General features: G+C 51.4%; 1 protein-coding gene across 1 annotated transcript in view; it reads left to right on the forward strand.

Moving 5' to 3' along the window:
* The window catches only part of SRRM3 (serine/arginine repetitive matrix 3), an 84,683-nt gene that overhangs the window by 29,721 nt on the left and 30,097 nt on the right, over positions 1-24,865 (forward strand). Inside the window, 4 exon segments of the mRNA XM_031664916.1 lie at positions 4,194-4,411; positions 4,413-4,455; positions 15,288-15,299; positions 16,330-16,433. Coding sequence (XP_031520776.1) covers positions 4,233-4,411; positions 4,413-4,455; positions 15,288-15,299; positions 16,330-16,433 — 338 coding nt within the window. The 5' untranslated portion in view covers positions 4,194-4,232.

Here is a 24,865-nt window from a genome sequence, read left to right on the forward strand (position 1 = left end):
ACAAACCTGACTTGGAAGGAAATGGGCTTAGTGTGCACTGTTTTGGGTCATTCTATTAATGACCTGCCGCAGATTCCTGCCCGGTGCCTCTCCAACTCACCAGGTGAAATTGGTCAAATCCACCATCTGTTCTAGTGAAAATCCAGACTGCATCTGCCACGCCTCTCTTCACATAGCTCTCCTTTCCTCCTCAATCATTTCTGCAAAGATTACCCTGGGCAACCTAGCATTGCTAGCCAGGTGTTCTCCTAGCACTGAGGCTAGAATTTCTCAGGGTTTGGAGATCTGAGTGCATTCAGAACGACTCTCACCAGTTTTCACCCTCTGCCCTCCAGGAGCTCAGGCCAAGTTCGAGGCTGGGGAGCCTTGCCCAGGTCAGAGGGAAGATGTGCAGAACAGCATGGCTTCCAGGGCTCTCACTGGCGCCTTCGTGCTCTCCCCACACTTTCAGTGTGCCTCTTGCATTGCCTGGTGCTGGGGTAGGCTCTAATGAGCCAGAATGAAAGGATGGTCCCCTCCCCTAAAAGGGCTCATAGTCTAGAATAGGAGTTAGAAGCAAACAGCCAACTGAATCTCGGTATCTAAATGTCGCATTTAAAAAGTGTGGACAAAGGCCGGGCGCGGTGGCTCAAGCCTGTAATCCCAGCACTTTGGGAGGCCAAGACGGGCGGATCACAAGGTCAGGAGATCGAGACCATCCTGGCTAACACAGTGAAACCTCATCTCTACTAAAAAATACAAAAAACTAGCCAGGCGAGGTGACGGGCGCCTGTAGTCCCAGCTACTAGGGAGGCTGAGGCAGGAGAATGGCCTGAACCTGGGAGGCGGAGCTTGCAGTGGGCTGAGATCCGGCCACTGCACTCCAGCCTGGGCGACAGAGCCAGACTCCATCTCAAAAAAAAAAAAAAAAAAGTGTGGACAAAAGATGCAGAAGCACAAAGAGGGAATGACTCATCCTTGCTGGAAGAGCGGAAGACTTCCCATAGGAGGTGATTTTTGGGCTGGGCCCTGAAGGATGAGTTGAAGTTCCCTAGGTGAAGAACAGGACTCCAGCGGAGGGGAAACACATAGGCAAAGGCACAAAGGAGGAAGTAAAAGCACGCCTTTGGGGGATGAGGACCAAGGCTAAGGGGCTGGGTGTTGGTTGCAGGACGGGGTGCAGCATGGGATGAAGTTGCAAGATAGCATTAGACAGAATGCAAAGGGGTCTTGCAGGCTGCATCCAGGGCCATGCCATGTATTCCTCTATCTTGCCTCCTGTTGTCACTGTCTTTGTTCAGCCTGGGCGCATTGAGCTTCACATGCACTAGGCACTTAGCTGGAGCTAGGAATTGAAAGCTAAGTTGCCCTCAGCCCAGGGGGAGCCAGACCTGGGAACCCACAGCAACAACAGCAAAAGCTCTGGGAGGTAAGGCCAGGAGAGGTGGCTCATGCCTGTAATCCCAGCACTTTGGGAGGACAGATCACCTGAGGTCAGGAGTTCAAGACCAGCCTGGCCAACATGGTGAAACCCCATTTCTACTAAAAATACAAAAAGTAGCCAGGTAAGGTGGCAGGCACCTATAATTCCAGCTACTCAGGAGGCTGAGGCGGGAGAATCACTTGAACCCAGGAGGTGGAGGTTGCAGTGAGCCAAGATTGCACCACTGCACTCCAGCCTGGGTGACAGAGTGAAACTCCATCTCCAAAGACCAAAAAAAAAAAAAAAAAAAGAGCTCTGGGAGGCTGACACTAGCCAGAGGGGAAAGAAAGGCTTCCAAAAGGTGATGATGCCTATCAGCAGTGACTTTGAGGACAACTAAGAATGAAGAGTGTCCCAGGAAAGGGCCTGGAGCCAAGAGAGGTGGAGGAGGATGTGTGTGGTGGGGAGTGGTGGAGATGGAGCTGGACCAGGAGGCAGGGCCATGTTGTGGCTTTAAGCCAAGGTGACAAGAGTCACGGGAGGCTGCTAACCAGGGCATGACATGGTCTAATTTGCTCCTGGACCCATCTGCCAAGTTGCCAATGGAGGATGAAGGTCTGAGAGCAGGGAGGCCAGGCAACCACAGTGAGGCAGTGGACCTGCGTGGAGGAAGGAGCTTGGGTCCAGGTGGTAACAGGGGAGGAGAGGAAGTGGATAAATGTGGGAGATGTTGAGAAGAGGGGATGGGGCTGGACGCGGTGGCTCTTGCCTGTAATCTCAGTACTTTGGGAGGCTGAGGTGGAAGGATCGTTTGAAGCCAGGAGTTCAAGACCAGCCTGGGCAAAATAGCAAGACCTTGACTGTACAAATCAAAAAAATTATTTTGTTTTAATTAGCTGGGTATGGTGGCACATGCCTGTAGTTACAGCTACTCGGGAGACTGAGGTGGGAGGCTATCGCTTGAGCTCAGGAGTTCAAGGCTGCAGTGAGCTATGACTGTGCCACTGCACTCCAGTCTGGGTGACAGAGTGAGACCCTGTCTCAAAAAATGAACAAAGAAGAGGGGATGAGGGACCTGACTTGATGACAGGTGAACTGTTGTGGGTCAGGGCAATAGGGGTATCCAAGCTCCACACATGTCCCTGGCTCAGATGACCAACAGATAGAAGGGTCACCCATAAGCCAAGCCCTGCAGTTGAGGTGGGTGGGGAGCAGGGCTCTGTTTGAGGCATGGGGTGGGTGATGCTTGTAGAGTGTCCCAGGAAAACCCCTGGTGGAACTGGGGTATAGGGCTGGTCTAGGGACAGAGGTGGGAAGCTAGCAAGTGTGAGAGTGGAAAAGAGGGGTTAGAAGAACAGCTTTGGTCTCTAAGCCCCCCAGATAGTCCCCTCTCCAGAAGACTCTGGCAGATGCTCCCAGGAACAGGTGGAAATCAGAGGCTCAGAGAGGGGTAGTGACATCTTCAGGGTCACACAGCAAGGAGTGGAAAAACGCAGCCTAGAACCCATGCACTTGGGACTCAAGGGGAAGGACATATGAGAAGAGCTTATGTTTTCATCACCATTGTTGCCTGCTGTCACTCTGTCCCCTTCAGAGCCTCCAGTAGCTGTCACAGTCCCTCTCTCTTCTCTGCCTTCCAGTTTCTGTAGCTCTGAACACTCCCACCCCCATCCCATCACTCTGAGGCCAGAGACGGGAGGGTGTGTTGGGGGAGAAGTGTCACAGGGAAGGCCTGATCCAAGATGTCCAGGCATACCCAATCCCTTCTTTTCCTCCCTCCCTCCTTCCTTTCCCTCCCTCCCTCCCACCCCACTCCCTGGGAATGAGGCCTCCCTGTTGCTTAGCAACTAGCAGAGCCTTGGAGAAAGGAAATGGAAATAGCTCAGGAGGTGCCTCCCCTCTGTTAAGATAGAAGTCCTTGGAGTATGTGTGAGCAGGCTTGTGTGTGTGTGTGTGTGTGTGTGCGTGCGTGCGCGTGTGTGTGTCTGCTCTACTTTGGAGGGCCTAGCATGGAGTCAGAGATTCTTAGCTCCAAGCCAAGTTGACTCCCACCCCACCCTGAGCCTACAGGAGGACGTGGCTGCCTGGAAAGCTAGTCAGTGTCAGCCTTGGTCACATCGCCAGAAGCAGCGTTTCCAGAACAAAGGAGGGGATAGTCCTGTAGGCCCAATCTGGGTGAGCCCGGCTTATCTGGAATGTCGACTTTGGAGAAGTTGGCCAGATCAAACAGAGAGCTAAAATCTGCCTCTGGGGTGGGAATGGGGTAGGCTTTCATCTTCCCCTCTGTGCCGGCTGCCCTGGGAGCAGACTGGGAGGTAGGAACACATGGAATGTAATCTGTGTCCCACTGGACAGAGCCAGGACAGTGGGCCTGGTGTGTGTGTAAACGGTTTCAACTGAGCCTAAAGGAGAAGTATGACTGGGGAGTTAATGATGTGTGCAAGTGGGCGCTGGGATGTCTGGCCCAAGCATCCATGTAAGCCAGAGAGGATTATCCTCGGTAGTTCCTGGAGGTGACACGATTCCCAGCCAATGGCTTTTAGAGGCCATCCAGTCTGGCCTGCATCCGCCCACCTTACAGATGGGAAAAAGCCCAGATTCCAACCCACTCGTGCCCTGAGGTGTGACCCAAAGGTGCAAACCAGCCGTCTGTCTCCCTCTGCACCAGAAAAGGAAGCGGATTAGAGCCATGAGTGGGCCCTTAAATCTCCAGGATTAACTCGAGCAGAGAGGAGCTTAGCAGGTGGCCAAGAAGTGACCATCCCGCCTCGTGTCTGTGTCTGTCCCTCAGGGCCAGCGGCCCAGGCCAGCGGCTCCGGGGCCAGCCACGATGTCCTCCACCGTGAACAACGGGGCGGCCAGCATGCCCTCCCCACCCGACGCCGCGAACGGCTTCCCGCAGCCCAGCGCCTCCTCGGGGGCCTGGCCGCGGGCTGAGGAGGAGCTGCGTACCGCGGAGCCGGGCCTGGTGAAACGCGCGCACCCCGAGGCCTCCTGGGCTCCCTTAGAGCAGGCGGCGCACCGATCTCAAGTGCATGGAGCTGCAGGAGATGACCCCCAGGCTTAGGCAGAGACAGTGAGTTGCTGAAGGCCAACTGGAAGGTGGGGGGCCAAGGCGGGGGCCAAGGTGGAACCAGGGAGTGAAGATGCTCCTGGGCGTGGCTGCACAGGCATGGGCTGCTTGTAGGGCGGGGCTAGGAACTATTAGGGCAGAGTCGGGCGACCGTGGGAACCCACGAGCCTTGTCCAGACAAGAGGCCAGAGTCCAGACCAATTGGGCAGTGAGGCCCCTTGCAGAGAGGGATAGATGGATGGATGGCAGGATGCTGAGGACACACAGAAAGGAGATTCCAGCTGGCAAGGGAACATGTTGATGAGCCTAGTGGGTCACACAGAGTGAGTCCAGAACTTTGAGACCCCAAGGGGCAGGGGCAAGAAGTGAGGTCGAGGAATGGGAGAGCATCCTCGCTAACATGGTGAGAACCTCAGGCTCGATGAATTAAATACTGTGAAAATCCTTAGCCAGATACGGTGGCTCACGCCTGTAATCCCAGCAATTTGGGAGGCCGAGATGGGCAGATCACTTGAAGTCAGGAGATCGAGACCAGCCTGGCCAACATGCTGAAACCCCATCTCTATAACACACACACACAAAAGCGGGGTGTGGTGGCTCACGCCTGTAATCGTAGCACTATGGGAGGACAAGGCAGGCGGATCATGAGGTCAGGAGATAGAGATCATCCTGGCTAACACAGTGAAACCCCATCTCCACTAAAAATACAAAAAATTAGCCGAGCATGGTGGCATGCACCTGTAGTCCCAGCTACTCAGGAGGCTGAGGCAGGAGAATCACTTGAACCTGGAGGCGGAAGTTGCAGTGAGCTGAGATCATGCCACTGCACTCCAACCTGGGTGACAGAGCAAGACTCCATCTCAAAAAATAAATAAATAAATAAAAATAAATCATCCGGGCATGGTGGTGAGTGCCTGTAATCCCAGCTACTCGGGAGGCTGAGGCAGGAGAATCACTTGAACCTGGGAGGCAGAGGTTGCAGTGAGTCAAGATCGCGCCATTGCACTCCAGCCTGGGTGACAGCGCAAGACTCCATCTCAAAAACAAAACAAAAACAAACAAACCCTGCAATTTCTGCCAAATTCTGTCTGGAGAGTCGAGGAGGGACAGGAGTGTGGGCAGAGGACAAGAGGGTTGACAGGGACGGACGAGGTGTCCCCTGCACTTTCCTGCTCCTCCTCCTCCCAGAACTCCACCCCCTTGATGAACCCATCCCCATCCTGAGCCCCTCTCCCCTCACTAAGTCCCCTCCTCTTCTCTGTACTTTCCCATCCTGAAAGCCCTCCCCTTCAAGTACCCCCACCATTTCAAGGAACCTTCCCTTACTGAGCCCCTCCCCAAGCAAAAGGTGATGGCATTTGTCCTTGTCCTGGGTGTTAGACCCCCAGCATCAAGGATCCCTGCTTCCCTGGGAAGCACCCACTATGTCCCCACTTGCTCAGTCAGGACCCCTTCCCCCACCCAAGCTCTCACTTGAGGTGGTCCTTATCCTGGAGCCACCCCCAAAAATCCAGGTCTTGGGTGACCCTCCGCCTGCCCTCCCCATCTGCAGCAGGCATTTGATCATGGCAGGACAGGCATTCTGCGACTCCCAAATCCAGGCTTCTGGCTCTATCTTGACGTTGACAAGCCACGGTTTACTCACCTGGAAAATAGGGGCACCTGTGTTCCGGAGCTGTTCTGAGAGTCTTCCGTTGAAGACACACGTGGGACTGCCCTGCCCCCAGCCCGTCCCCACAAAGTGTCCAATAAACACCAGGCGCCGCTGCTCTTTTATCAAATCGAATCATTAATATCCATTTCTAGAAACACTGGTTCGGTCGCGTTTATTTACTGGGTTCTCGGGCATTTGACAAATATTCACATCAGTCACAGGAACACACACTCTTTGGCCCCATTAAAAAGCAATCCTTTTCCTCAATATTGATGGCTGGCTGGCTAATCCACTGGAGATTGATGGCGTACTTGGAGTCACCTTCCCAGACAGCCTTGGCTTGCAGTCTGCAATCACCGCGGGGCGGGACGGAGCCTCCAGCCTTTCTGATGTGATGCTCCCACCCGGCCCCCGGCATCCTCCCTGCCACCCTATTTATCTTCTTGCCATGCCTCTTTTCTTTTTTTTTTTTTTGAGATGGAATCTCACTCTGTCGCCCAGGCTGGAGTGCAGTGGCACGATCTCTGCTCACTGCAACCTCTGCCTCCTGGGTTCAAGTGATTTTCCTGTCTCAGCCTCCTGAGTAGCTGGGATTACAGGTGTATGCCACCATGCCTGGCTAATTTTTATATTTTTAGCAGAGACGGGGTTTCACCATATTGATCAGGCTGGTCCTGAAATCCTGACCTCGTGAGCCACCCGCCTCGGCCTCCCAAAGTGCTGGGATCAAAGGCGTGAGCCACGGCACCCAACCAATTTTTGTATTTTTAGTAGAGACAGGGTTTTACCATGTTGGCCACGCTAGTCTTAAACTCCTGACCTCAAGTGAGCCAGCTGCCTCAGCTTCCCAAAGTGCTGAGATTACAAGGGTGAGCCACTGTGCCCAGATGCCATGCCTCTTCTTGTAAGGACGTGGGTGAGGTGACAGAGCACAGCTCCATTCCTAGCTAGTTTTGGAACCTTTTTTTTTTTTTTTTTTGAGATGGAGTTTCACTCTTGTTGCCCAAGCAGGAGTGCAATGGCATGATCTCTACTCGTTGCAGCCTCTGCCTCCTGGTTCAAGTGATTCTCCTGCCTCAGCCTCCCGAGTAGCTGGGACTACAGGCATGTGCCACCACACCCAGCTAATTTTTTGTGTTTTTAGTAGAAACAGGATTTCACCATGTCGGCCAGGCTGGTCTCGAACTGACCTCAGATGATCTGCCAGCCTCAGCCTCCCAAAGTGCTGGGATTACAGGCATGAGCCACTGTGCCCGGCCTAGGCTTGGAGCTTTGAGCCCTCCCCTCTCCCTGTTCTGTTTGCTCATCTAAAATGGGAATAAAAAGGCTACCATCCCAGTCATTGTGGCTCATGCCTGTAATCCCAGCACTTTGGGAGGCTGAGGAGGGAGGATCACTTGAGCCCAGGAGTTTGAGACCAGCCTGGGCAACATAGTGAGCCCACCTGTTCCCCATCTACAAAAAAAAATTTTTTTTTAATTAGCCAGGTGTGGTGGCACATGCCTGTGTTCCCAGCTACTCAGAAGGCTAAGGTGAGAGGATTACTTCAGCCTGAGAAGTCGAGGCTACAGCAAGCTATGATTGCACCACTGCACTCCAGACTGGGTGGCAGAGCAAGACCCCATCTAAAAACAAAAAACAAAAACAAAACAAAACAAAACAAAACAAAGCAAAAGGTCGCTGTCTGGCCTAATGCAGGAACTCATGCCTGTAATCCCAGTACTTTGGGATACTAAGACAGGAGGTTTTCTTGAGGCCAGGAGGCCTGGGCAACATAGGAAGACCCTGCCTCTACCAAAAAATAAACAATTGCCGGGCGCAGTGGCTCACACCGGTAATCCCAGCACTTTGGGAGGCCGAGGCAGGTGGATCACCTGAGGTTAGGAGTTCGAGACCAGCCTGGCCAACATGGTGAAACCCCGTCTCTACTAAAAATACAAAACAATTAGCCAGTCGTGGTGGTGGATGCCTGTAATCCTGGCTACTCTGGAGGCTGAGGCAGGAGAATTGCTTGAACCCACGAGATGGAGGTTGCAGTAAGCTGAAATTGCGCCATTGCACTCCAGCCTGGGCAACAAGAGCAAAACTCCGTCTCAAAAATAAATAAATAAATAAATAAATAAATAAATAATAATTAGCTGGGCATAGTGGCACACTCCTGTAATCCCAGCACTTTGGGAGGCTGGCGTGGGAGAATCGCTTGAGGCCAAGAGTTTGAGACCAGCCTGTGTAACATAGTAGGACTCCATCTCTACTTTAAAAAATATAAAAATGACAAATAAAAAGGCCACCATGCCTCTCAAAGCTCTGGTGCAGAAAATGATTATCTAGGAAGCACTGGGTCTGGGCACAGACAGACAAAATTAAACATTTTTCACTCTGAGGAACTCTTAAAATTCTGTGTCCCCTCACCCCACTCCTGTCCCAGAGAGTGACCCAGGAATCCCCAAAGCCACAATGCATTTGGCATGCCCTTCCCTTATGGCCCATGGAGTGGCATGAGGACTAAGGGAGCCAGACTGGCTGGGGGAGCACCTGGGCCAAGAGGCTGGGGATCCTGGGACAGACATCACTGCCCCATTACTCTTCCCCCATCCACACACAAGCCCTTGACTTTTTTTTTTTTTTGAGACGGAGTCTTGCTCTGTCACCCAGGCTGGAGTGCAATGGCACCATCTTGGCTCACTGCAACCTCTGCCTCCCGGGTCCAAGTGATACTCCTGCCTCAGCCTCCAAAGTAGCTGGGATTACAGGCATATGCCACCATGCCCAGCTAATTTTGTATTTTTAGTAGAGACGGGGTTTCACCATGTTGGTCAGTCTGGTCGCAAACACCTCAAGTGATCTGCCCGTCTAGGCCTCCCAAAGTGCTGGAATTACAGGTGTGAGCCACTATGCCTGGCCTAGAAGCCCTTGACTTTGAGTCTGAGGCTTTGGCCATGCTAGCCAGCCTTCCTGCATGGCCCTAGGCTGGCCGGCTCTGCCGCCTCCACAGGGAGCGAGGGGTTTGGGTAGCAGCCTCCCCTTATCCCAGCCTTTGCCTCCAGGCAGAACAGAGAGAGAAGAGGCCCAGGTGATTCTCGGAGCTGGTGCCATGCCAACCTGGCAGGGGTCTCATGTGGAAAAGGGTAGGGAGCCTGGGATGACTGTACACTCTGTCCCCACTGCCCTGGGACAGATAAGCTTCAGTTGCTACCATTTATTTACTTATTTATTTTTGAGATGGAGTCTCACTCTGTTGCCCAGGCTGGAGTACAGTGGCATGATCTCAGCTTACTGCAACCTCTGCCTCCTGGGTTCAAGTGATTCTCCTGCTTCAGCCTCCCGAGTAGCTGGGACTACAGGCGTGTACCACCACGCCCAGCTGATTTGTGTATTTTTAGCAGACACAAGGTTTCATCATGTTTGCCAGGCTAGAGTCAAACTCCTGACCTCAAGTGATCCACCCATCTTGGCCTCCCAAAGTGCTGGGATTACAGGCGTGAGCCACCGTGTCTGACCAGTTGCTACCATTTACTGAGCACCTACTATATGCCAGGCACTGTGCAAAGTGATGTAAATACATCACATCTGTGTTAGTCCACTTTGCATTGCTCTAAAGGAATACCTGAGGCTGGGTAACTTATCAAGAAAAGAAGTTTACTTGGCTCACGGTTCTAGAGGCTTGTACAGAAGCATGGTGCCGGCATCCAACTGGCTTCTGACGAGGCCTCAGGAAGCTTTTAGTCATGGTGGAGAAGAAGGGGAGCCAGCATGTCTCATGGCAACAGAGGGAGAAAGGGAGAGGAGAGATACCCCAGACTCCTTAAAACAATCAGTTCTTTCCTAAACTAATAGAGCAGCAGTCACCAACCTTTTCGGCACTAGATACCAGTTTTGCGGAAGAAGTTTTTTCTGGCTGTAATCCCAGCACTTTGGGAGGCCGAGGTGGGTGGATCACCTGAGGTCGGGAGTTTGAGACCAGCCTGACCAACATGGAGAAACTCTGTCTGTAGTAAAAATACAAAAATTAGCCTGGTGTGGTGGCGGAGGCCTGTAGTCCCAGCCACTTGGGATGCTGAGGCAGGAGAATCGCTTGAACCTGGGAGATGGAGGTTGTGGTGAGCCGAGATTGTGCCATTGCGCTCCAGCCTGGGCAACAAGAGTGAAACTCTGTCTCAAAAAAAACAAAAAAAAAAAAAAGAAAATTTTTCCATGGACTGGGAGTGCGGGGGATGGTTTCAGGATGATTCGAGCACATTGCATTTATTGTGCAGTTTATTTCTGTTATTATTAGATTGTAGTATGTAATGAAATAATTCTATAACTCACTGTCATGTGGAGTCCGTGGGACCCCTGAGCTTGTTTACCTGCAGCTAGACAGTCCCTTCTGGGGGTGATGGGAGACAGTGACAGATCATCAGGCATTAGATTCTCATAAGGAGCGTGCAACCTACATCCCTCGCATGTGCAGTTCACAACAGCATTCCCACTCCTCTGAGAATCTAATGCCACCACTGATCTGACGGGAGGCGGAGCTCAGGCGGTAATGGGAGTGATGTGGAGCGGCTGTAAATACAGGTGAAGCTTTGCTCCCTTGCCCACTGCTCACCTCCTGCTGTGCGGCCCAGTTCCTAATAGGCCACAGAGTGGTACCCCCACCTGGGGTATTAGGGACCCCTGTAATAGAGTGAGAACTCACTCATGACCACAGGGAGGGCACCAAGCCGTTCTTGACGGATCCGCCCCCATGACCCAAACACCTCCCACCAGACCCCACCCCCAACACTGAGGATCACATTCCAACATGAGATTGGGAGGGGACTAATATCCAGATAACTAATATCCAGATGACAACCTTGAAAGGTGGGTCGTGTGCCCATTTCACAGATGCGGATGCTAAGACTGAGAGAAGCATATGGACTTGCCCAAGGTCACAGAACTGGGAAGTGGGAGGTGCCAGGATTCAAAAGCAGGACTGTTGGGCTCCTCTGTCTGTCCGTCATCACTGTCCCAAGTGGCTCAGCTGAGAAGATTGACTCCAAGAGATATGAGGGGAAAGGACACTCAGAGGTGGTGATCACGCTTGAGACCAATCACCAGGTGTCATCCTTGAGTCCCCAGCTTCTCCCAACAAGATGCCCTGGGGCATAGAGGGACCCTCCCCAGGCCTCTGAGTTGGTTCAATCCAGCAGCCCATCCCTAACAGAGAGGTGTGGGAGTTCATCAACTTGTCTCCGACCCGCTGACTCCAGGATGAGCCCCAGCCCTGCATATGTGCTGCCGCAAGTCTCCATGAAACCTATTTGTGCCAATTTCCTACCCTTCCATGTGCCAAAGACCCCCAGGAAAGGGGGCTTGGACCCTGGCCTGAAGCCACCCCCCCGCACCCCCACCCCCCACCAAGCAGCTGGGGAATGACCCAGCCTCACCCTTAGGCCATCTCCTCCCCAAACCCACCTGGCCCAGGGGCACATGCCAGTCTCTGTCTCCCTCCCTGGGGCCTGTAAGTTAGGGACTAAGCAGTGTTGAAGGGCCTGTGCTGTGTTTGTCTCTGTGCTGGTGACAGTGACAAGCTAGTCTCTGGAAGAGAAGGTGATGTGGGAGCAATTGCTCTCTGCCTCTGCTGGGGGGGGTGGGGCACTGCTCTTTCTTCCTGGGTGCCAGGCTCTGCACTGCCCAACTCACATGCCCAGACAAGGGACCTCCAGGTGAATGCCTGAGCCTGAGGGCCACACAGGGACTGAGGTGGACACTGAGGAGCCAGCGCCCTGAACTTGGTGGAGCTGGTTAGTAGCATCAGTGCAGGGTGGCCTGAGCCATGAGGGGATAGGGGGTTAGAAGAAAAGCCCCCAACCCCTACCAGGCCAGGACCCATCCCTCCCCATGGTGAGCAACACAGCAGGCTGAACCTGCACAGACTCCGACCCTAGCTGGGGGTCAGGGGGACACCTGCTTAAGAAGTAGGTGGTGGCTGGGCACAGTGGAACATGTCTGTAATCCCAGCACTTTGGGAGGCCGAGGTGGGTGGATTACTTGAGGTCAGGAGTTCGAGACCAGCCTAGCCAATGTGTTGAAACCCTGTCTCTACTAAAAATACAAAAATTAGCTGGGCATGGTGGCGGTTGCCTGTAGTCCCAGCTGCTGGGGAAGCTGAGGAGGAGAATTGCTTGAACCTGGGAGGCAGAGGTTGCAGTGAGCTGAGATTGTGCCACTGCACTCCAGCCTCGGTGACAGAGCAAGACTCTATCTCAAAAAAAACAAAAAAAAATAGAAGAAGTTGGTCGTGCTTCTTACCCAACCAGACCCCCTGACTCAACCAATTGGTCCCCAAGTCCCATCCCCCTGACTCAACCAATTGGTTCCCAAGCCATCTCCCTCCTAGATGGCATTTTGTCCATTTCTCCCCTTTCATCCTCAAGACCTCTCTCCCTGCTCTGGCTTTACTGTCTCCTTCTGAACCCCTGCGGTAGCACAATACCAGCTTTCTGCCTCCAGTTCCCTCTTCTCCAGCCACGAATTCACCAGAGCCATCTTTTCAAAAGGAAAATCCAATCTTAAAACTCTCCATGCCTCTCCATCACCAGTCACTCATTTAGCACAAATTTCTGGATGCCACAATGTGAAAGGCATGGTGCCAGGTGCTGGGACTGCCCCTGGGAACCAGACAAGGCCCCTACCCGCAGCAAACTCCAGGCCAGTGTTGGATACAGACCAGCCAACAGATAATTACTGGAGCCTGAACCACCTGCCAGGAGTTGGGATGTACGGGTTGCTATGGAAATGCAAACGCTAGCATTGAACCTGAAACGGGGGGAGGCATCCATCTTACTGTAAACATCCAAGGAGTCAAATCTTTGCCATGATTATTTCCACAGGGTAAACCTGGAAGTTAATTTATGAATCAAAGCATGTGTTCATTTTTTAAAAAGGCTTTTGAAGATACTTGTCAAATTGCTATCCCCCAAATATTTGTTGAAGGAGCAGGGGGAAGGAGGGAGTAGAGAGATGGGATCTCTGAAAGGAAAAAACAAAACATACCATTTTCATGGATGGCTGAGTGGGGAGGGCTGGACCCATGCTGCCACCATGTCTTTTTTTTTTTTATGTCTTCTTTTTTAATTTTTTTAAAATTATTTTTTAAAACTTTGCTGGGTCCGAAAAAATTTTTAAATAATTTTTTAAAAAGTTTAATATACATAGTAGTTATACATATTTATAGGGTACATGAGATGTTTTGATACAAGCATGCAATGTGAAATAAGCACATCATGGAGGAGGAAGTATCCATCCCCTCCAGCATTTATCCTTTGAGTTACAAATAATCCAACTACATTCTTTAAGTTATTCAAAAATATACAATTAAGTTATTATTCACTGTAGTCACCCTGTTGGGCTATCCAACAGTAGGTGTTTTGTTGTTGTTGTTGTTTTTTGTCTTTGTTTTTGTTTTATTGTTTTTTTAGATGGAGTCTCACTCCGTCACCCAGGCTGGAGTGTGGTGGTGCAATCTCAGCTCTCCACAATCGCCACCTCCTGGGTTCAAGCGATTCTCCTGCCTCAGCCTCCTGGGTAGCTGGGATTACGGGGTGTGCACCACCACACCCAGCTAATTTTTTATATTTTTGGTAGAGACGGGTTTTCACCATGGTAGCCAGGCTGGTCTCGAACTCCTGACCTCAGGTGATCTGCCCACCTCCGCCTCCCAAAGTGCTGGGATTACAGACGTGAGTCACTGCACCTGGCCAGTAAGTCTTATTCATTCTATTTTTTTGATATCCATTAATCATCCCTACCTCCCCCTCACCATGTTCTTTGTCCAAGACAATGACCTACAGCCCAGGGAGAGCAGAGAGAAAGGTCTGGGGCCTTTAGTTGTTATCATTTGTTGGGCACTTACTCTATGCCAGGCACTGTGCAACGTGCTATAAGGGCATCACCACCATGAATCCTCTGACAATCTTGAAAGGCAGGTTGTGCTCCCATTTCACAGATGTAGAAGCTAAGGCTAGAAAAGTTGTATAGTGGCTGGGTGTAGTGGCTCACGCCTGTAATCCCAGCACTTTGGGAGTCTAAGCTGGGCGGATCATCTGAGGTCAGGAGTTCATGACCAGCCTGGCCAACATGGTGAAACCCCATCTCTACTAAAAATACAAAAATTAGCTGGGCATGGTGGCAGGCGCCTGTAATCCCAGCTGTTTGGGTGGCTGAGGCAGGAGAATCACTTGAACCCGGGAGGTGGAGGTTGCAGTGAGCCGAGATCGCACCACTGCACTCCAGCCCAGGTGACAGAGTGAAACTCCGCCTCAAAAAATAAAAATTTAAAAAAAAAAAGAGAGAGAGAGAAAAGAAAAGTTGTATAGGTGTACACAAGTGTATAGAAGTGTTGGGTTGAGGCCGGGCGCGGTGGCTCACGCCTGTAATCCCAGCACTTTGGGAGGCCGAGGCGGGCGGATCACAAGGTCAGGAGATCAAGACCACGGTGAAACCCCGTCTCAACTAAAAATACAAAAAATTAGCCGGGCGCGGTTGTGGGCGCCTGTAGTCCCAGCTACTCGGGAGGCTGAGGCAGGAGAATGGCGTGAACCCGGGAGGCGGAGCTTGCAGTGAGCCGAGATCGCGCCACTGCACTCCAGCCTGGGCGACAGAGCGAGACTCTGTCTCAAAAAAAAAAAAAAAAGAAGTGTTGGGTTGAAACAACTCAGAGGCCTACGGAGGGTCCCTCCATGCCCAGGGCATCTCACTAGGAGAAGCTGGGGACCCCAGGGTGACATCTGGCTACTGGACAAAGAGGCCTCAAGTGTGACCACAACCTCTGAGCATCCCCTGCTCTCATATTTTTCTAGGTCAAGCCTCTTAGCTGAGCCACGGGGGCCAGTGATGAAAAGGAGAGCCCAAAGAGTACAGCAGTCCTGTTTTTGAATCCTGGCACCTGCCATTTCCCAGCTCTGTGAGGTTGGGCAAGTCAATTCACTTTGCCTTACCTTCTATGTCTGTGAAATGGGAATGTGACCTGCCTTTCGAGGTTGTCAGAGGATCCCTTCAGTAACAGCTGCTGGACACCTGCTATGTGCCAGGCACAGGGCCAGGGCTGCATGATCAAAGACCTCCAGGGGCAGTGTGGACACAGGCTGGAGGGAGAGACCCCAGAGGAACTGGAAGGCCAGGTAGCGGCTGTCATGGAGGAGCAGTGAGAGAGAATGACCACTGACCCCAGGAGTGGGAGCAGGGATGAGGAGTAGATAACAGCACTTTGGTCCTTAGACTGAGACTGGGCTTATAGTGAGAGGAGAAGGGGAGTAGAGACGTCAGGGACTTCCATTTGAGGCCCAGACATCAGCCATCCCCTACCCCAAGCCAGCAGCAGAAAGAAGCAATGAAACTCCCCCTTGCCCCCCGACAACCCCCCCACAAGCCACTTGGCAGCCTTACTCTTGCAGAAATGGGGGTGCTTTGAGGACCGCCCAGGGCTGTATAAGGATCGGATGTCACGGAGGCCAGCAGAAAAGGCTGTGTATGTCTCAAAGCCAAAATTCTCACTCATCCCCTAAAATTCTTGAAAGAGCCACTGCAGTCTGGATGTGGGAGGGAGGCCTGCCCTGGGGATGGAGAAGGGTACAGAGGAGGGGCTCAGCCTCACCTGAGGGGCAAAGGGGTCACCTCTCCCCACCTCTGGGAACAAGTTTTCCTTTTGTCTGTTTGTTATTTGGTTAGTTGATTGAGCTGGTGCACAATGTTTTGTTGCTGCTGTTGTTTGCTTTTTGAGACGGAGTCTCTGGGTCGCCTAGGCTGGTGTGCAGTGGCATGATCTTGGCTCACTGCAACCTCTGCCTCCTGGGTTCAAGGGATTCTCCTACCTCAGCCTCCTGAGTAGCTGGGATTTACAGGCGCCCACCACTCCACCCGGCTAATTTTTGTATTTTTTGTAGAGATAGGGGTTTGCCACGTTGGCCAGGCTGGTTTTGCACTCCTGAGCTCAGGTGATCTGCCTGCCTTGGACACCCAAAGAGCTGGGATTACAGGCGAGAGCCACTGCACCCAGCCAGGCTTGGGTACAATGAACTTGAGCTTCCTCAGTACTCTGTGACCTTGGACAGGTTATTGCAAGCTGGAGTGTGTGCTTGTGACCCAGGGGTTGGGGGGAACTGGGCTGAGTGGGGGGGCAGGAAAGAGGGAACCAAATTCAGGAGACCAGCCCCTTCACCCTCTCTGTGCCCCCACAGGTATTCGGAGGAGGAGATTCGGCAGAAAGTGGGGACATTCCGGCAGATGCTGATGGAGAAGGAGGGAGTGCTCACCAGGGAGGACCGGCCTGGGGGCCACATGTGAGTGCTTACCTGTATGCGGATGGGGGAGAGGGGGTGCAGGCTCAGGCAGCAGCTGGGTACTAGAGGGGCCTGTCCAGGTGCTCCCTCAGGTGGCTTGGTCTGGTTGGGGCTCAGGTGAGGGGATGGAGAGGAAGAAGAGAAGGAGGAGGAGAGGAGGGCATGAACTCTGCCCACTGGAAATGTTGGCCTGGCCCAGGGACATCTGGACATCACCGACACCCGACAGCCTCCTCCTACCCACCCTGGGTCCTACCTATGGCTCAGCAGTGGGAGGGGTGGGGGAGGCAGCCCAGATCTCAGCTCAGGGGATTCTGAGCTGCAAATTGGAAGACCTCAGATATGCCCTGAGCCCAACATTGTCTCTGGCTGACAAAGTGACCCCAGGCAAGCCCTAATGATTCCCTCCTATAGAAATGAAATTTGGGCAGGGTACAGTGGCTCAAGCCTGTAATCCCAGTACTTTGGGAGGCCAAGTCAGGCAGATCACTTGAGGTCAGGAGTTCGAGACCAGCCTGGCCAACATGTCAAACCCTGTCTCTACTAAAAATAGAAAAATTATCTGGGCATGGTGGTGCACGCCTGTAATCCTAGCTACTTGGGAGGCTGAGGCAGAAGAATTGCTTGAACCCAGAAGGCAGAGGTTGCAGTGAACCAAGATCCTGCCACTGTATTCCATCCTGGTCAACAGAGTGAGATTCCATCTCAAAAAATAAAACAGAATAAAATAAAATTCGGAGGCCGGGCACGGTGGCTTAAGCCTGTAATCCCAGCACTTTGGGAGGCCGAGACGGGCGGATCATGAGGTCAGGAGATCGAGACCATCCTGGCTAACACGGTGAAACCCCATCTCTACTAAAAAATACAAAAAACTAGCTGGGCGAGGTGGCGGGCGCCTGTAGTCCCAGCTACTCAGGAGGCTGAGGCAGGAGAATGGCGTGAACTCGGGGGGCGGAACTTGCAGTGAGCTGAGATCTGGCCACTGCACTCCAGCCTGGGCGACAGAGCGAGACTCCATTTCAAAAAAAGTAAAAATAAAAATAAATAAATAAATAAAATAAAATAAAATAAAATTCGGAGTAAGCACACACTCTGGGAAGTAAGAGCCCACACACCAAATCCCACTGCTACCATGACCAATGACTTGGTGGATAAAGAGGGTGTAAGGCTGGGCATGGTGGCTCACGCCTGTAATCCCAGTACTTTGGGAGGCCAAGGTGGGAGGATTGCTTGAGCTCAGGAGTTTGAGACCACCCTGAGCAACATGGTGAAACTCAGTCTCTACAAAAGACACAAAAATTAGCTGGGCATGGTGGCGCAGGCCTGTAATCCCAGCTACTCAGGAAGCTGAGGCATGAGAATCACTTGGGAGGCGAAGGTTGCAATGAGCTGCGCCACTGCACTCCAGCCTGGATGACAGAGCGTGACTCTGTCTTAAAAAAAAAAAAAAAGGTGTATGGCTTTGCTGAGGTCACACCTCTGCCTCCTGTCACAGGATAGGAGGAACACCGGTTTGCTCTGGGTCTCTGGGTGGGCCTTGGATCAAACAGGCAAGTTATAGTAAGGCAAATATTGTCTCAGATCAGAGGCGAACTGTGAACCACTCAAAACCATACAAACACTGGAGGAGGCTGCATTACGAGGGTGGGCACAGCCTGTGCCTGGGAGTGTCCAGCTATGGCTGGCCGAGCTCCATGCCTGGCAGGCACCGTGTGCTCAGGGAGTGCTGCTGAATCCACTCAGATGGGCCTTCCCCTTGTTCACCCTCAGTTGCCCCGCCCAGCACCAACATCTCATGTTTCTCTGGCTAGAAATAAAATTGGCTGGGGTATGTGGTGCATACCTGTAATCCCAGCTATTTGGGAGGCTGAGGCCGGAGAATCACTTGAACCCAGGAGGCAGAGGTTGCAGTGAGCCGAGACCGCCCCACTGCACTCCAGCCTGGGCGACAGAGTGAGACTCCGTCTCAAAAAATAATAATAATAAAATAATTTTAAAAAATCTTAGCCTACATGCAGGAATGGGTAAAAGTCTCTTAAACAAAAATGGAGTTAATTATATTCATTAATTTGCTGTTCTGCTATCCCAGCAGAGCTTCTGAGTGATTCTCATGTTGCAGTCATCTTTATTTATTTATTTATTTATTTATTTATTTATTTATATTTTTATTTTTGAGACAGGGTTTTGCTCTGTTGCCCAGACTGGAGTGCAGTGGCATAATCTCAGGTCACTGCAACCTCCATCTCCCGGGTTCAAACTATTCTCCTGCCTCAGCCTTCTGAGTAGCTGGGATTACAGGTGCATGCCACCACGGCCCGGCTAATTTTTGGGTTTTTTTGGAGATGGAGTTTTACTCTTATCGCTCAGGCTAGAGTGCAGTGGTGTAATCTCAGCTCACTGCAACCTCCACCCCCCGGGTTCAAGCAATTCTCCTGCCTCAGCCTCCTGAGTAGCTGGGATTACAGGTGCCCACCACCACGCCCCACTAATTTTTCTGTATTTTTAGTAGAGACGGGGTTTTGCCATGTCGGCCAGTCTGGCCTCGAACTCGTGACCTCAGGTGATCGACCCACATCGGCCTCCCAAAGTGCTGGGATTACAGGTGTGAGCCACCACGCCCGGCCTTAGTCATCGTAAAGGCTGGCAGCGCTGTAGGAACCGACAGACCTCAGTGGGAAATAGGGAAACCCTTCTTGCAGACTTTCTGTATTGCTGGGTAGTGAGGGGTAAAGTATTTCCCACCTTACCCCACTTAATCCTCATCTCTCTGGCCAGAGTAGGAGGAAAACAGAAACAGAGGCAGGCTCTGGGTGATGAAGCAAGACTCCATCTCATAAATAAATAAATAAGATTAATACATGTAAAGTGCTCATCGCACCTGGCACCTGGGTCAGTAATTATCATAATATGGACTGTGTCATATTGTTACCCCGCAGTCTGAGAAGCAAAGGAAAAAGCTCGAGACCGGATCCATCTCTGTTTCTATCATCACTACCCCCACCCAGGGCCCCTGGCAGGCCTGGCAGCCTGGCTAAGTGATGAGCAGAGAGGGCGGACCCTTTGCCTGGATTCCTTGCCCCCTTCCCACATCTGAGCCCTTTCATCTGTCAGTTGGCCATTGTGCTCCTGGCTAATGGGAAACAGGACCAGTTAATTAGTGAAAGTGCTGGCATGAGGAAGAGCCACCGGCAATCTGCTCTGCCCATGGTGGTCAGCCCGACGCCCGTCTTCTGTGGAGCTGTGTTCCACTTCCACATGTTCTTTGTCCCTTTGTAGCAGACTCTGACTGGGTCCACTTTGATCAGCTCTGTGGGGCTCAGTTTGTTTTCACAAGGGGGTAAAACTTCCCCTGCCTACTCCCCAGACATGACCAGGAGTAAACTAGTTAGCAAACATGAATTTAAGGCTGGGTATGGTGGATCACGCCTGTAATCCCAGCAGCACTTTGGAAGGCTGAGGTGGGAGGATTGCTTGAGGCCAGGAGTTCCAGACCAGCCTGGGCAACATAGCAAGACCCCATCTCTATTAAAAATTTAAAAAAAAAAAAAAAAAAAAGGTAGTTCATACCTGTAATCCCAGCATTTTGGGAGGCTGAGGCGGTTGGATCACTTGAGGTCAGGAGTTCGAGACCAGCCTGGCCAACATGGTGAGACCCCCGTCTTTACTAAAAATACAAAAAATTAGCTAAGCGTGGTGGCACACGCCTGTAATCCCAGCTACTCTGGAGCTGGGAGGCTGAGGTGGGAGAATTTCTTGAACCCAGGAGCTGGAGGTTGCACTGAGCCGAGATCATGCAACCGCACTCCAGCCTTGGCAACAGAGCAAGGCTCTGTCTCAAAAAATAAATAAAAACAAAAATAAATGTTAAAAGAAAACATGAAAATTTAAGAGCATAAAACATTAAACAAATCTAGGACTCAGAGAGCACACACCCACAACAGTAATTATCAAGTGGGAAGGGGATGAGTGAGCCGAAAGACCTCACGTTAGCTTACATCTCCAGCAGGGAAGGTCAGCCAGCGCATTCAAGGGCTGTGTCATTTGCACATGAGTTCTCAAAGCCAGTTGCTAGATGAACTTATATAGGTGTTTGTTTGTTTGTTTTTGAGACAGAGTCTCACTCTGTCACCCAGGCTGGAGTGCAGTGGTGTGATCTCTGCTCACTGCAACCTATGCTTTCCAGGTTCAAGTGATTCTCCTGCCTCAGTCTCCCAAGTAGCTGGGATTATAGGCACGTGCCACCATGCCCGGCGAATTTTTGTATTTTCAGTAGAGACGGGGTTTAGCCATGTTGTCCAGACTGGTCTTGAACTCCTGACCTCAAGTGATTTGCCCACTTTGGCCTCCCAAAGTGGTGGGATTACAGGCGTGAGGCACCACGCCTGGCCTCATGTCATTTGATTTGTAGAAATGGGATCTTACTATGTTGCCCAGGCTGCTCTCAAACTCCCAGCCTCAAGTGATCCTCTCGCCTTAGCCTCAACTTATATGCCTTACTAAAACTTGACATTATAGGGAATGTTCCTTTTCTACTTTGCACCTCAGCTTTCTCATCTGCAAAATGGAAGGGGGTGCAATTTCTGCAAATCATTGAGGAGCTATGAATCGGATTGTGAACTGTGAAGTACTCTTTAAACATTAAAGAACAGGCCAGGCGCAGAGGCTCACACCTGTAATCCCTAGCACTTTGGGAGGCCAATGCAAGAGGATCACTTGAGGCCAGGAGTTCGAGACCAGCCTGGCCAACATGGTGAAACTCTACTAAAAATACAGTAGTTAGCTGTGCATGGTGGTGGGCACCTGTAATTCCAGTTACTCAGGAGGCTGAGGCAGGAGAATGGCTTGAACCCAGGAGGTGTTCAAGCCAAGATCGCGCCACTGCATTCCAGCCTGGGTGACAGAGCAAGACTCTATCTCAAATAAATAAATAAATAAATAGCATTAAAGAACATTGTTCTTGGCCAGGCACGGTGGCTCACGCCTGTAATCCCAGCACTTTGGGAGATTGAGGCGGGTGGATCACCTGAGGTTGGGAATTTGAGACCAGCCTGACCAACATGGAGAAACCTCATCTCTACTAAAAATACAAAATTAACTGGGCGTGGTGGCACATGCCTGTCATCCCAGCTACTGGGGAGGCTGAGGAAGGAGAATCGCTTGAACCTGGGAGGCGGAGGTTGCAGTGAGCCAAGATCGTGCCACTGCACTCCAGCCTGGGCAACAAGAGTGAAACTCTGTTTCAAAAACAAACAAACAAAAAAAACCCAAAAAACATTGTTCTTAGTGATAGTATCATCTAGGAGAAGCAGGATAGGAGAGTCTAGGATTCTAACCCTGGGAGATCCCACACAGCACAAAGCCAGTAAAGGAAGCCTCAGCCCAGGTCCATGTTTATCCCTGGGACTCTCGGGACAGGCTGTATCAGAAGTGTCCAAGACCTTGTGTCTGCTCCTCTACTCTGTGCTCATTTTTTTTTTTTTTTGAGATGGAGTCTCACTGTCACCCAGGCTGGAGTGCAGTGATGCAATCACAGCTCATTGCTGCCTTGAACTCCTGGGCTCAAGTAGTCAACCCTCCAGGACTACAGGCATGCACCACCACATCCAGTTAATCTACATGTTTTTTTTGTGCAGACAGGGGTCTTGTTTTCTTGCCTGGGCTAGTTTTAAACTCCTGGTCTCAAGCAATACTCCCACTTAAGCCTCCCGAGTTGCTGGGATGACAGGCGTGGGCCACAGTGCCTGGCTAAACTGGACTATTTTGAGACGGAGTTTCACTCTTGTTGCCCAGGCTGGAGTGCAATGGCACGATCTTGGCTCACTGCAACCTCTGCCTCCCAGGTTCAAGCGATTTTCCTGCCTCCCAAGTAGCTGGGATTACAGGTTTCTCCCACCATGCCTGGCTAATTTTGTATTTTTAGTAGAGATGGGGTTTCACCATGTTGGTAAGGCTGGTCTCGAACTCCTCACTTCAAGTGATCCAGATGCTTCAGCCTCCCAAAGTGCTGGGATTACAGGCACGAGCCACCGCACCCAGCCTGGGCTATTTTATTTTGTAAATAATCTTCCTCATTTTTGTGTCAGTATTAACTGAAGCTCCCTGCTCCTACCAGCTCACCCACACAATATTCAATGTGCCCTTAAGTTTTGCTAAAGGCTATGTTTTATGTGTCAGGCACTTTTGTGGCTCAAGACCTGTGTAGGGGTAATGGGCCCTGGAAGGATGGTGTTTCATGAGATGAGGGCGTTGGGAATTTTAGGGACGAGCATAGGAGGGAGGACGCCACCGGCCTCAGGAAGAGGAGCATGGAGAAGAAAAGAGAAGTTTAAACAAAGGAATGTGGGGGTGTTCAGCTCTGCACAAGCCAAGGGATGACATGAGCCTCTCCTCTGTCACCCCAGAAAAACCTCGCTATGCGCTGTGTGACATCAAGGCATCATACAGCTTGGGAATTGGGACTTGTTTGGGAATTGAATGAAGTTCTTGAGAATGCCCTCAAGGCTAGCTAACTCTGTCATACTTGGGTAATATTATTTTTTCTTTTCTTTCTTTTTTCTTTTATTTTTTCTTTTTTTTTTTTTGAGATGGAGTCTCGCTCTTTCACCCAGGCTGGAGTACAGTGGCGCGATCTTGGCTCACCTCAATCTCCGCCTCCCGGGTTCAAGCGATTCTCCTGCCTCAGCCTCTCGAGTAGCTGGGATTACAGGCATGCACCACCGTGCCTGGCTAATTTTGTATTTTTAGTAGAGACAGGGTTTCTCCATGTTGGTCAGGCTGTTCTCGAACTCCCGACCTCGGGTGATCCGCCCGCCTTGGCCTCCCAAAGTGCTGGGATTACAGGCATGAGCCACCATGCCCAGCTATTTTTTTCTTAAAGATGGGGTCTCGCTGTGTCACCCAGGCTGGACCGCAGTGACATCATCATAGCTCACTGCAGCCTCAAACTCCTGGGCTCAAGCCATGCTCTGGCCCCAGCCTCCCAGGTAGCTGGGACTCTACAGGTGCATGCCACTGTGCCCTGCTTTTTTTTTTTTTTTTTTTTGTAAAGACAGGAGTCTCACTATGTTGCCCAGGCTGGTCTCAAATTCCTGGCCTCAAGAGATCCTCCCACCTTGGCCTCCCGATGTATTGGGATTACAGGCATGAGCCATCACACCCCGCCTGGTTACATTTTTTAAAATACGAAATCGGGCTTCAAAGAGTCACTTAGTGGGTTCCCTAAAAATGTGTCTTTCACCCTGTAGCTGTGGCCTGCCTCCCTTCCCTCTGTCTCATTTTCCGTGTTGCAGTGTCTTTTCTCCCCCGAAGAGGTGTTGGTGTGTAAGTAGCAGCAGAGGCCCCTCTGTTTAATAGTAGCTACCCCTTCCCGGATGACAGTCACAGGCCAGGCCTCATAAACAGCATCTTACTTAATCCTCTCCTCAAAGTTGGTCTGTTCTTTTCCTCAATGTATAGGTATGACCAAGAGCTTAGTCATGCCTGGATTCAAACTCTGTGAATCTGTTACAGGAAAGGGGTTGGATCTAAACCCCAAGAGAGGGTTCTTGAATCTCACTCAAGAAACAATTCAGGGGGAGTCCACAGTGCAAAGCAAAAGCAAGTTTATTAAGAGAGTAAAGGAGGGCTGGGCGCGGTGGCTCACGCCTGTAATCCCAGCACTTTGGGAGGCTGAGGCAGGTGGATCACAAGGTCAGGAGATCGAGACCATCCTGGCTAACATGGTGAAACCCCGTCTCTACTAAAAATACAAAAAATTAGTTGGGCGTGGTGGCGGGCTCCTGTAGTCCCAGCTACTTGGAGGCCAAGGCAGGAGAATGGCGGAAACCCAGGAGGCAGAGCTTGCAGTCAGCCGATTGTGCCACCGCACTCCAGCCTGGGCGACAGAGCGAGACTCCGTCTCACAAAAAAAAAAAAAAGGGAGAGAGAGTAAAAGAGTAAAGGAATAAAAGAATGGCTACTCAGGCAGGGCATGGTGGCTCATGTCTATAATCCCAACACTTTGGGAGGCCGAGGCGGGTGAATCACCTGAGGTCAGGAGTTCGAGACCAGCCTGGCCAACATGGTGAAACCCCGTCTCTACTAAAAATACAAAAAATTAGCCGGGCGTGGTGGCAGGTGCCTATAATCCCAGCTACTCGAGAGAATGAGGCAGGAGAATTGCTTGAACCCTGGAGGTGGAGGTTGCAGTGAGCCGAGATCACACCACTGCACTGCAGCCTGGGCGACAAGAGCAAGACTCTGTTTCAAAAAAAAAAGAATGGCTACTCTATAGACAGAGTATGGAGTACTCAGTACCAAAGGCTGCCGGTTGCCCATTTATAGGGTTATTTCTTGATGATATGGTAAACAAGTGGTGGATTATTCATGCCTCCCTTTCTAGACTATATAGGGTAACTTCCTGATGTTGCCATGTCACTCTCGTCACCGTCTTG

This window comes from Papio anubis, chromosome 4 (assembly GCF_008728515.1).
Source record: "Papio anubis isolate 15944 chromosome 4, Panubis1.0, whole genome shotgun sequence".
NCBI classification, from domain to species: Eukaryota; Metazoa; Chordata; class Mammalia; order Primates; family Cercopithecidae; genus Papio; species Papio anubis.